General features: G+C 43.9%; 1 protein-coding gene across 2 annotated transcripts in view; it reads right to left on the reverse strand.

Annotated features, from left to right (window-relative positions):
* Positions 1 to 1,429: 1,429 nt before the first annotated feature.
* XPNPEP1 (X-prolyl aminopeptidase 1) overlaps positions 1,430 to 13,507 on the reverse strand; it is a 35,883-nt gene continuing 23,805 nt past the window's right edge. For both annotated transcript variants that reach the window (XM_035133137.2, XM_035133138.2), the window contains 8 exons: positions 12,877 to 12,954; positions 11,659 to 11,730; positions 8,793 to 8,853; positions 8,056 to 8,125; positions 6,769 to 6,942; positions 5,296 to 5,372; positions 4,322 to 4,420; positions 1,430 to 3,603 (listed from right to left, as the gene is read on the reverse strand). In XM_035133137.2, the coding sequence (XP_034989028.2) occupies positions 3,475 to 3,603; positions 4,322 to 4,420; positions 5,296 to 5,372; positions 6,769 to 6,942; positions 8,056 to 8,125; positions 8,793 to 8,853; positions 11,659 to 11,730; positions 12,877 to 12,954 (760 nt within the window). In that variant the 3' untranslated portion in view covers positions 1,430 to 3,474. The remainder of the gene's footprint in view (positions 3,604 to 4,321; positions 4,421 to 5,295; positions 5,373 to 6,768; positions 6,943 to 8,055; positions 8,126 to 8,792; positions 8,854 to 11,658; positions 11,731 to 12,876; positions 12,955 to 13,507) is intronic.

A 13,507-nucleotide genomic window follows, 5' to 3' on the forward strand; every position in this document is an offset into this window, starting at 1 on the left:
AACCCGCATTTTGAAAAAAATTTAATGAGAAAAGCAAAGTGGGTCCCCACCCCACCCCCACCCCCGCAGTCTGAGAAGCTTCCACTGCCTCTGGAAATCCCCAGAGGACACAGAACAGCAAGGAGATAGGCCCCGGCTTTAATTGTTGTATTAAAATTCTTCCAAGCTAGTACACAAGCATTAAAAAGGCAAGCTAATTAAAATGCCAACACGGTGCCTTTCATAGCCGGTGAAGTTCTTATTATGTGCTTTTCTTATTGCTACCGTAACTTCAGTTAGACCCAAAAGCCTCCCTAAAAGTCTCTGCTTATATAAAAAAAGTAGAACTGTGGCAGTTTTCTCCCTCTCTCGCAGTACTAGAAACTGAGGTCATGCAAGTGTAGCTGAATGCTCTTAAGATTCAGGGCAGGCAAAAAATATACATAGCAGCACATCATTAAAACACTGGAATTTGCTGCTTCGAGGCCTAGGGATCAGCACCAACTTAAGGCGGCTTTAAAAGGGGATCTGACACATTGAGGGAAAAGAAAACTAGCCATGGCTACCAGTCATGAGATCACCTCCAACATCAGTGACAGTGGGCTTCTGAATCCATTTATGGGGAACATAAACAAGAGGGTGCTTGTGGGCTTCCTATCAACACCTGGTTGACCACTGTGGGGAACAGAATGGTGGACTAGATGGGTCTCGGAGTCAGGATCCAGTGGGGTTCTTCTTGTCCTTGAATCCTTTCCTTCTCCCATACACACGAATGGCTCCCATTAGTCTCTGCAACATAAAGAGGCTGCAATGTCTGGTATCACTGCAATGGAAACCACACCAGCCCCCTCCTTCCACTAGGTCACTGTAGAGGGAGAGTTCACATCTCCAACATGGAAGCAAATGACTCTAATCTGGGGGGGGGGGCAGTAGAGGAAGTGCAGTAGAGGACAATTTAAGGTAGGGGGAAAATCCTGCCCCCATCCTGTGGTTATCCCAGGATTGGAAGGCAGATTTTGCCCCCTCTTCAATAGTACCCTTGGTTTGATTCCGGTGCCGAATGGAAGTTCATCATGTGTTTTTTCCACACATACACAAAAAAAAGAATTGCTTTTTTATCTTCACCTCAGCACTTTAGAGTGCTGCAAATTTATACTAGGCTTATCTGCTTTTGAGTGTCTTGTCTCATCCTAATGTACCCGTTTCTTCGCACAAAATGACTGAGCACTTCTTAATAAGGATTCTTTTAATCGTGTGACACCTTTGTGTTCGTATTGCAAAACCCAGTCTGATTCCATCAAACTCCTGCCTCGGAGAGTGACGTGTTTTAATATTAGTAGGAACCAATATGGGCCTGACTACGGCAGCCGCACTAGCAAACTGCCACCTTGAGGGACAGTTAAGAGGATTTGCATGAACAGAAATGAGACGAAATACACCAAGAGACAGGTCGCTGTTAACTTCTTAAGGACTGCGAGAGCCTCTTCCATTTTTTATTAATGACACTGAATCTTAACAAAGATTTGCTTGAAGAGTGTTTGTCTGGAATGCCCTTATTTTAGGAGCATCTTTTCATTATTTAGCGCCCATGCAGTAAGTCCTCCTGTTAAGATTCAGACTGGGCTCAATAAAATAGAAAGTGCATGGTCTGGAGTACAAAGAGACCCCAGGTGATACAGTGGTTAAAATGCCTAACTAGGATGAGGAAGGCCCGAGTTCAAATCCCCATACAGCAATGGCCCTATTTGGTTGGATGACCTTGGACCTGTCTTCCCAGCCTATCCAACCTCTCAAGTGTTGTTGGGAAGATAAAATGGAAGGAAAAATTATATTTTGCATCAAGTTGTTTCCCCTATTTACCTGTGGGCAGGTGTGTGTGCGTGCGCGCGCGCGTGTGTGCTCTGTCCTGGCACTCCTGGTTGCTGGAATGGAGTAGAGTTTTGATGTTGAATATTTGTTCAGTTGCCCAAGGCAAGAGCAATTCAGCACCAACTTCCCAACTGAAACACTTTTTTTGCAGAAATATTAAGAGCTACCCTGTTTATCTTTGGTTTGAAGGGTGGACTTGACAGAACCCCCAGAGCTCTTTGGAGAACGGTGAGTTAACAATGTTAACAAATAAACAAAACAGATCTAACTTTGACGTGTCCACTCTAATCCGTGAGTGAAAGAGTGGACAGCCCACATTCAGATCTCTGATCCTAAGGAAGAATAAAACCCTCACTCCCGCCTCTAAAGCTTCTCAAATTGTTCAATCAGACTGCATTAAATTAAGAAAAAAATGCCTAAGAGTCCACAGCCTGCTCCCAGTGCAGAAATTTGGGATTTTAGAAATCTGTGAAATTGGACACAGCAGTAAAGAAGTATATGATGTTTATTGGCACTTCCAGATTTTGCTTGCGGGTAGAGCAAAGACATGTTCCTAGCCGTGTAAAAGGTTCACTCAAAACAAGGCTGTTTTTGAACATTCTCCAACCTCAACACTAAATGTTTGCTTAATGGTCACACCCAGGAGCCCACACCCTGAGTGCTGGGGGGGAAACAAAGACCCAAGTGGCTCCCATTGCATTATACTGCACGCTTAAACACCGCAGGTGTCCAAAACAATTTTCATCACAAGAAGCAACTTACAGACACTGCAAGTTGGGGCTGGTTTGCAGGAGAAGGTACCTTTTCCCATCACTTATTGCTCAATGACACACAGCCGCATCCATTGAAAAATAATTTTGCTCAAGGTAAGCCAGGACTATCTGGACATTCTCTTCTGTGGCAGCAAATCCTTGTGCATTTACCTGGGAGTAAGACCCACTGAGCACAGTGGAACTTTCTTCAGAGTACACATGCACAGGATTGAGCTGGTGGGGGGGGGGCACTTCACAGCAGCCAAGAAATAACACGATGTGAACTTGCTCTGTGCTGCATTTCTGAGAGGTGCAAAATGCAGGAAGTTTTCAGTACAGGTTCCTTGGGAACACCTGTTCTCAGGCCCCTACAGGAGACCCATTTTACTACACACCTCCACCTGATGCATAGCCCTGTTCTCTGCAGTGCTTTGGCAGGACATTGCAACAATTAACTTGCATCACGTTGCACACTTCCCAGGTAGTTTTCGGTCAAGCTGCACAAGCTTGGCGGTTCCATAAACAATAGAATCCAGGGATTCAGCAAGTTTTCAGTGACCTTGTGTGGTTCGCCACTGACCCATCTTCTCCGTAAGATACAGACTCCCACTTTATTTTTGCTCCTTATCAAGAAAATAATAATAAAAGAATCACAAGGAAAGAAATCCCCTCCCCACCCAAAAAAAACCCCACTCCCACCCTCCCCCTGCACCAAGTTCTCTACTGGTCGATATGAAAGGGTTTTCACATTCCCCCCCCCACACTTCACTCTCCCTCCCCAGGCATGGTATATTATTGTAAAGCTGAACCAATACTGCACTTGCAATTGTAAAAGGGAATGACTTTCTCGCCACAAAGAGAATGTGCGCTGCTGTTAGAGCATCTTGGAGATGGGCTCCGTTTCCCTAATGAGCCACCGGAAAGCTTCTTGCCGTCCTTGCCGCTCAAGCTCTGCCCCGACCACCTCTCGGCATTTTCTGTGGTACTCGTTCACCCAGTCGCACTAAAGAGAAAGGAGAGCACCACTGTGAATACCACTTGCAAGGGGGAAAGGGATTATATGTCTAAAAAGCTCAAACAGTTGGAAGTGAAGAGCAGCCCTTTGTGTATTGTTGTCTATGGGGAAGAGAAGCTGGATACAATAGTCCCTTGTGCATCACTTTTGGAGGGATGGGGGGGTCAACGGCAATTGTGAGGGCAAGCTGAACCCGCAACAAAATGTTGCAGCGTGGAAGGTTCAGTGTTCCAGGCAGCTAGCCATGATGCCCTCTACATGCCCTCTACCATAATGCGCAGAGAAAAGCTGTGCAGGAAGAGTACCAGCAAGCATGTTTCTCTTTAAATTTCAGCTCTTGATTTCATGGCAAGTATAAGATACCTATGAATGTCTCACTACAGAACAACCTCAATGGCAAAAATGCCCTGGAATTTCACCTGATATATACTCAGTTCCTTAAATATTTGCAAATCTGGGAGTTCCCCCTCCCACCTTCTATCCCCAAAATAACCACGGTGCCACTTGTACTAGCATCCTGTCAAGTTTGGCAATGGACCATGACAGGTTTGGCTGTAAATACTAAAATACTAAGACAACTAAGTACTAAGATGCAGGTTTTCATCAAGACCTGCCCTGTCTGGAAATGAGGGGGGAGAAAACCAAGCATTTCAAGTCCTCACAGTAAAAGCCTCAAGTTTTACAACACAGTTATTATTTTCCTTACCTCCTTTGGAGTTAGCAAATCAACGTCTATCATTTTGATTTGAATGGGAACCAGGGTCAAAGGCTCAAACGTCAAACTCCCTCTGTTGCTGAAGTTATACTACGGAGGGAAAAATATCCTGGTCATTGGAGAAAGCTTCTAGCTGAGTAAAAGTGCCCCTCTCACCATCACAGATTTCCCATAATGCAGCCTTCCCCATTCTGGTGTCCTCCAGCTCTCATGAGATGACAGAAAACTGGAGAACGGTGGCATTAAGGGTATATTCTGAGAGAGTTTAACTAAGCAAATGCAGACATGTCATCCATCCCTCTGGAGAACTGTCCCTGGTGCATAAAAACTGACTTCTCACCACCTTTATAAAAATGTTTTCGGTCACGTAACCTAATGCATGACCAAAGTCCATTTCAGGGGCATAATCCGGCTGCCGGTCAGTTTAATCTGGCCCCTGTGGCAGTTTATTTCCTGGGTAAAATCCTAAAAAAAAAACCTCAACAACTTCAATCATAAAAAAGGTTGTCCCTTTGGTCGGCCCTCATAGCCCTTCACTTCATCAAATCTGGCCCTCTTTGAAAAACACTGAAGGTCCTAATGTGGTGTCTTGTGCCAAACACCATGTTTCAACCCAATGTTCTGTGTTTCTCATTCCTACGTAAAAACTCCCTTTCATCAGCAACTAGGAAAGTTAATAGAAGATTAAGGATACTTTCCAAAGTTATGTTTCAGCTTCCAGGAAGGCAGAAACAACCATGCACTGCAAGGATGGAAAAGCTGTGGCTTTTAAATCATTGGTGGGGAACCTGTAGCCCTTGAGATGCCATCAGCCCAAGCCAGCATGGCCAGTTGTGAGGGATGGTGGACCGTGATGCCCAACAACATGGAAGAAGGCAGGTTCACTCCCCATTGGAAAGACATTGTGCTCACAAGTCACAGCAAGGAGGCATTGCTCCTCTCAGGCATGCAAAGGAACGGCTCACCTTGGTTTTAACAGGAACGACTAGGACAACGTTTTCTATTCGGATCCCAAAAGCGTCAGCCTCATAATAACCAGGCTCTGTAGAGACAAAGTTAGCCAGGAACACTGTTAGGGTGTTTGCCCTTTGGGGATTTTTTTTTCTAACATCCTTGGGAGTAAGGCCCAGCATTTCTGTTCAAGCAACCTGAAGATTTTGGAGGTCAAAGAATCTTCCGTCTCCCACCCAAAGGCACATCTACACCTGTCATAGAGAAAGGCAGTAAAGGCTTCTTCTATGGCTTGATCACAGAAGCTGTGTTGGTGAGGCAGCACTTGGGGGTAAAAATACCAGCACCGTAAGAAAGGAAAACAGGATGGGTGATTTTTTTTTTTTAATGCAGGGGCAAAACCAAAGCCCTTGAACAGCAATATTGCCTGAAAACCCCACAAAATTCACATGGCAGAGAAGAAATAATGTGCACCAAATCTACTGAACGCTTGTGCCAGCAAAATCAGACCTTAATACATACATACTGGGCTGACCAATTGCTACCGTAACAGCTAAGGGACATCCCTGCCTCAAATCTCACTCACTGCTAGGTGAGCCCAGGCACCATTTATCAGGCTCTCATCTATAATATGAAGCAAGAGTGGCTCACCTGGTAGTTCAGAGCAGCAAACAATAGCTTCCTGGAGATGGGGTTGTTGTTGTTGTTATTATTATTATTATTATTATTAACTTTTTATTACAACACATAAACACATGACACTTAAGAAACAAACTTAAAAGAAAACACAAAACAAATGACAAACATATAACCATAAATCTGAAAGCTCTTACACACGGACTTATGTTACCCTATTGTCTATTTCCGATTGTTATTCTATTCTAATAGACTTCCTTCCTCCTCAAAGCAAGTCTAATTTCTTGTTTGTTTAACTGTTTCTTTCTCATTTCATCATGGAGTTACTGGTGCTTCTGGGAGGGGGGTGGCTAGGAGATGTTAAAAGCCTGTTTGATGGCCCACTGGGCAAGCTGCTCCTGATATGATGATAATACTGAGCTACCCTATAGGAATGTAAGGATTATTGAGATCAATGCATGCAAAGTGATAGCTCAGTCAGTACAGCATGAGACTCTTGATCTGAGGGGCATGAGTTTGATCCCCACGTTGGGCAAATAATTCCTGCATTGCAAGAGATTGGGCCAGATGACTCTTGTGGCCCCTTCCAACTCTACAATTCTATGAGTCTGTGATTCAGATATATTTGGACACTTGCAAGCACTATATAAATGCTAAGTATTAATATAATCATGGTTGATATTTAAGTACTGGAGAGGTGCCATCCTGCCATTCCTTCCCAGAAACAACAACACAGAGAGCCAAGAGGATCACATGAAATTCTTATACTAAAAGCCAAAGAGGCAGAAGACACTAGTTCACGTAACAAGAGTCGCGAGTCCCACTGCAGTCAATGGGAATAAATTAATTACCATCAGAAACAATCATCCCGGCTTCCAGAGGTTCATCTGCAAAGGTTTTGTAGCTAATGCCACATGGACCTTCATGGACATTTAGGAAAGCCCCAACTCCGTGTCCTGTGCCATGCAGGTAATCTAAGCCTTGGTCCCACAGTGCAGAGCGTGCAAAGGAGTCCAGGAGGTGACCTACAAGTCACAAAAGGAAGTTGCGGGTCCACAATATATCAACAAACTGAGCAGAAAGCGAGCAGCATTATTTCTGGCGGTCGTATCCTGAACTTGCAGGTTGAAAAAGATGTGCATACAATTTTATACTGTCCTTTATATACTATGCTTTTTTTAAAGAAACACCTTGCGAACCAGGATGTAAGCATGACCATAATATTATCCAAACAATTGGTTTCCCACTCCCCCAGAACAAAAACTAATTCATACAACAAATTTCCCCATAAATCTATGTGCATATTTAGTGGGTGCTAGTCATCAGAGAGTTCATTTGGATACATTATAAAGGGGTGCCGTATTTCAGCAAAATCATCCGTATCAGTCGCATCATTGGGGCATATACTCTCTTAGTTTCTCAGATAAAGCAATTGACCACACATTCTGTTTCCATTGTGTGATGTGTAGATAATCGTGTCCTTTCCCTTTTGTGTACTGTGCTGAGGGAACAATACAGATACCCCTTTTATCTGCAATCTTGCAGAATTTATTCGTTTTTTAAAAGGGATAATGTTGCATCTTAACTGAGAGATTCAGAATTGTAAATTGAGGGGAAACAGGCCATAGCCCAGTGCTTGAATATTGGCATTGTGTGCCAAGGGTCCCCCCACATCCTCAGGCAGGGCTGGGAGAGAGTTCTCCCTGAAATCCTGCCAGCCAGTCAGTGCAGACAATACTGAACTGAATGGACCAATGGTCCGACTCCATAGAAAGAAGGCGGCCTCCTAAGTTTCTTAACACTCTTTCATTCAGATAATTTTATTCAGGCTTAAATTTCAGGTGTCAATTTTATTTTACTTAACATTTTAAAACAGGAACCCCATTTTTAAAGGGGCATTGTTGTGATTTGCTAGGGAAATATTAAATTTTAGTTTGAAGTTTCTTTAGATTGTGTATATATACTTGATCTGGGTCTGTGGCAAATCTATTCATCCTTAGTTACTTTTACACGGGTGTGTAGTTCCACATCGTTAAACCCTTCCCTCGTGAAGGCCTGATGACTAGATAACAAAGAAAACACAGATCCGATTCCGAGTGCCACTCCAGCTGAAGAAGAGGAAAGTGAAGCTGACCAACCTTTGGTCCCGTTGGGGAATATGGCTGCGCTGACAGCTATGTGACCCTTCAGCACATAGGTAAAACACTCCTGGAAGGAAAGGGAAGACAATGAACAAAACAGAGCCGGGCATTGAAAGGCCTGGCCCACAAGTCACTTGCAACCGAGAACAAGTGCATTAATGAAATTCTGCACTGGGATCTGCCAATAAATTTGAAGCAGCAGCTCCATTTGATAGTAAAAGCGACCAGTAGTGTATATCTCATCTCCCTAAGATGGGTGTGTGCAGGGACGGAGGGGTGAAATAAAGAACAATTTATAGCAGTGGTCAGAGCTTGGATGTTCAGGCTACATGTGGACTACACCCACGGGTGTTTTAATTGGCTCTTGTACACATTGGCACCCAGAACATCTGCCCCACCCCCTTCTTGGAGAAAACGCTGCTTCTATAAATATTCAGGTGGTTTTGATTATGAAAAAATAATGCCACCAAACTAAATTTTCAAAAGGTTTCCGGCGGATAGATACAACCGGGAGGGGGGGGGAGGGAGAGTTGCTGCAGGTGCCCAGGGACAATAAGGCCACCCTTGACTTTCAGGGGGAGTTTGGTGTCAAGCAGAGCTACTTGATTGTCTCACAGTCCATTGTAGTAAGTGAAATCTGCACACATACGAACCTACAGTGCTTAATTGTATCAAAGATTGCCTAAGGCAACCCAGTTGGGGGAATCAACGATGAAAACCAAATTCTTGCATACCTTTTCATAAGCTGTTGGGGTGCCAAAATGCATTGTCCTTGTCACATCTGTGGTCCCGTCCCTTCCATAAAGAGAAAGAGAAAAACATATTCTAACTTACAAAAGGGAAAGGTGGAAGCATAGACTGTTGCGTTATCCCGAGTCTAAGCATTGGTCCATCTAGTTCAGTAATGTCTACACTGACTGGCAACAACTCCTAAGGGTTTCAGTCAGGGGTCTCTCCCTGTCCTGCCTGGATATCCTGGGGATTGAAGCTGGGATCTTCTGCAGGCAAAGCAGATGCTCTAACACTGAGCTATGGCACTTCCCAGAAAAGGCAAGAATATACTTTAAGCTGTAGCCAGCCTAATGCAAAATTTTGTGAGCTTCTTCCAAGCGTTCTGCAGTGGGCAAGGCTCAGCTGTAACAAGAATGGGCATTGCTGGTCTTGCTGGGTCACATCGAAATAGGCTATGAAATAGGTCAAGATCAAGAAACACCAGGAGACCATTGCCCACCAATCAGCTCACACTTGAATCTAAAGTGCAGCAATAGCAATCAACTGGCAGAAGTTCACTGGGCCGAGGAAGGACTAGTTATGCCTACAGAGGGTGGAATAACAAGAGGGGTAATTGGTCGTGGCTGCTGTGACCTTCCAAACCTGCTAGCAAGAGATCTCCCAATTAGAGACCCCCAAAGCAGATGGATTCTCCCACTCTCCTGAGATTAGGTATCATCTAGCCAATGGACATCCAGGTGTCTTCTGCCACAACTCAAAGTATAATCTATTTACAGTAGTTATGCTGTTTTTTAAAAGGATGCTCAACTTTTTTTAAAAAAAAATGCAGCTTCTAGAAGCTGGCTCCAGCCCTATCCCAGCTTTGCTCTAGTTAATGCACGCTCAAGTAAGCTTTCACAGACTGGAAGGCCACTGGAGAGATGTCAAGCGGAATCTGTAACTGTAGCTCAGAGGAAATGAACTCTCTTCCAACAAATCTATTCTGTTACCCCTCTAGCTATCCCGGCGCTGGTGTCCGCTGGTTCCTCCTGCTCTCTGCTTATGGAACATTCCAATCTGGATAACCATCTGCATTGTTGTCTCTGCACAGGGCAAGCTGTTCGGAAAGCTGAGGTACAAAGGATTTGGCTCCAGCGCAAGAGATTGTACTAAACGACCTTTGCCTCCCCGCTAGCTCTGCCAGCGTACAAACTGAAGTCACTGGCATGACTTCAGGACTCTGGGATGCTGTGTTTCATAAATGATACATAATTTGGTACTGTGGGGCATGTTTCAGAGGATGAGAGAAGCAGGACACACTTCCTTACAGCAAACCAATAAAAACAGGGGAAATAAATACTGCCAATCCAGTAAAAATCAGGGTAAAATGTGCATCCTGCAGCTCTGTGCATGCAGCACAAAGGAACAAGAATCAACCTTCTGAGGGAACACTAGGGAAAGCGAGTTGGAGAGCATGTGAGCAATGCTTGGGGAAGTATTCAAAGCCAGTCAAGTAGGATTTCTATTGATCCATGGGGGTTGAAAGCTATCAGGACCCCTGCATAACTCCTCTACCCTGTCCCAAAGGAGTGAGCAAATATTTCAAGTTCTCCAGAACTTCTTCTGCAGGCTGGGTGTTAAGCAACACTTTAAAACGGGGTGGGGAGGCAGGTACAGTGGAAAATCCTTAGTCTGAAAGATGGGAGTTCAGAAAGTGCAATGCACGCTTAATTTCATTAAACTTCCCCGGTGCAAAGTAGGTTTTCAAGTTCATCAAGAAATTCTATCTAATGGGTTGGGATCATTGACCAAGGAAGCCTCCTTCATCTCTATGGTCCTACAGGTCATGGAGCTTTGTTCAAGCATCTATATGTACTGTGTTGAAAAAAGTCAAGGAATCTGTATCTCTCTGAGAATTCCCAAATTACCCATACTTTTTAAAATAAAGAGCACAATCCCCCCATAAATTATTTTCCACAACCTCTGTTGACATTAACAGGAGTTAAGCAGGACCCTGAGAATGTCTTGGGGGGGGGGGGGGAGAGATTTGTGCAAAGTCTCTCTCCAGGCACTCTGCCCTAGCACATGACTTTAAAAACACTCAAGTTAACTTTGCAACATCAGCCAGTTCAGCCCTGCTGCCCCACAGCCTGGAGAATGTCATGGATGCATAACTCATTATATTCAAGCGGTTGCTTCACATTGTGGCACCGAGGAAGCCGATAATTAGGCTGCCTGAGAAGAAGGCTCTCATTGTACAAGTTTTCTGCCCATAGTTCCCATTCAGGGGCCCATTAGAATTTCAAAAAAACAAAAATGGCAAACCTCTAAAGCCAGGATGGGAAAACCTGTGACCCTTTAGATGCTATGGGCCTGCAGTTCCCAACAGCCAGCATGGCCAGTGGTCAAGGATAATGGGAGTTGTAGTCCAACAACATCTGGAGGACCGCAAGTTCCCCATCCCAGTTCTAAAGAAGCAATTTCCATCCACAGATCAGGTCTGCTCCATTCCTTGCTGAACAAAATAGTTTTCATCTTAATGCTGCTGTGGCTAAGAGATGATGTGATTCTGTAAGTCCCCTTCGGTAAGCTTTTGGATCTCACCTCTGCAAGCACACTAAGTTGCCTTAAGCAAGCCACTCGCTCTAAGCCTAAATAAAAAAATGATACTGTATGTGAAATAATGCTATTTCAAAGAAAAAGGCAACTGCACGCCCGCCCCCCCAACTTGCCAGAATAGTACTACTATGGCTCATATTTTCTCCATGGTGTTTATCTGAAACAAGTTTAAGGTTGTGTCTTTTCCCATACCAAATATATATCTGAGGTGGGATTTGATTTAGTGTAGGTAGGTTCACCAATGTGAAGTAGCATATAAGATTCATTTACCTGTACTGAGCCCCAGAATCCAGGAGGTAGATTTCATTCATGGATAAAGTCCTATTTGTCTCAGGTGTAGGCCTATTCAATAAAACAAAAATGATTCGTCTCACCTTTTCATTGAAACCAGCAAGTGAAAACAGACTGAATTACAAGTTATCCCTTCAATTATACAATTAAATTATGAACTCTGGGCCGAGTTTATTTGTCCTTAGTACATTTTCATGGATTGTTAGATCAAATCAGCTGCCCATTTAGGTCAGCTTCATGTGTCTGAGGGGCAACTTCAGCATTGTACAGCATGTGTTTACTATTCTAAATTATATGAGAGGCTGTATAGCATCACAATCTTTGGTGGTGGAAGCACATTCACAATGACGATCAGAAGGCTGGAAGAGTTTGCTATCTATACCTACTTGTTGATCACATGATTCTCTATTGAAAATTCTACAGCTGACAGGAGACAGGTCTATGAGCCACCAAGAAATATCCCAACCCTTCAAATAATTTTTTATAGATAAAGTAAGATATTTGCATGTATTTCCACTTCATTCAACCGTTATTTCAACTAGGGTTGTGCTGAATTCTGCAGAGTTATCAGTTTTTGCACTGAAAGCTGCACTTTGGGACAAGGTTGACTTTTTCACTGAATCAGTGAATGTCAAGAATTTTTCTTTTTTTAAAAAAACCGCTTCCAGCCTCACCATCATGCAACCCCTGAGAAACTTGTAAAGGACAAACCAAAATCCTCTAGTCTCTGCATTCTGCGGCAGCAAATAACCTCAGCCCTCCACAATGACTCCGCCCCTCAAACTCTCTCATTAGTAAATTTGAAAAAACCAGGAAGCTAGCCAAACAGGGACAACCAATCTTCATGAAGCCAACAGCCTGAAAACAATTTGGACATCCACAGTAGATGGTTATGGAACAAGATACATTGTTCTGCTGCTTCAACCATAAACTCTATTTATATCTATATAGATGGAAAATAACATCAACTGACGTGATTCCCTGAAGTTCGATTAAGCCTCAGATAGCATGGGGACCACGCCAGGTGCACTGGGATCCTGGAGAAAAGATTTGGTCATAGAAACCAACTTGAAGGTTAACAGTAGTGAACATTTCCTAATCTAGACTAAGCAGCGAGACACTAGCATGATGGTGCTCTAGGTTCTTCCAACTATGTAGTGAAGGGTCAAGTGCAAGGACTCTGTTGCTCTTACTTACTTGTAGTGAATGATAGCACCGTTTGGGCCTGTACTTGAAATTGTAGCAAAGCTCAAGTCGACAAAGTTCTCTTGCTGGCTGAAAAAGAGATAAATTTCATGAGCAAAGGTGCATTTAGAACAGGCATAGGCAACCTTGGCTCTCCAGATGTTTTGGAACTACAATTCCCATGATCCCTGACCACTGGCCCTGTTAGCTAGGGATCATGGGAGTTGTAGTTCCAAAACATCTGGAGAGCCAAGGTTGCCTATGCCTGATTTAGAACTTCTACAGCAAGGAGACATCCTGACTCTCAAAGGATGAGGACAACAAAGGTTTTCATCTTCTGCCATTGCCCTTCATTGAGATTTCATCATTCACAATCAGCCTGGTGAGTCATCCTGCAATTTGTCTTGATTAACCATTTGGGCCAAAACTTGCTCTAGTTGTTCTAGCAAGACAGTGGACATCAAACCTAAAGTATGGGGAAGGGCTGTAGCTCAGTGGTAGAGTATATGCTCTTCACGCAGGAGGTCCCAGGTTCAATCCTCAGCATCTGCAGGTAAGGTTGGGAATGCCCCCTAAAAACTTGGAGACGCACTGCAGTTCTGTACAGACAATATTGCGCTAGATGGACCAATGGTGTGATGGT

This window comes from Zootoca vivipara, chromosome 5 (genome assembly GCF_963506605.1).
Source record: "Zootoca vivipara chromosome 5, rZooViv1.1, whole genome shotgun sequence".
NCBI classification, from domain to species: domain Eukaryota; kingdom Metazoa; phylum Chordata; class Lepidosauria; order Squamata; family Lacertidae; genus Zootoca; species Zootoca vivipara.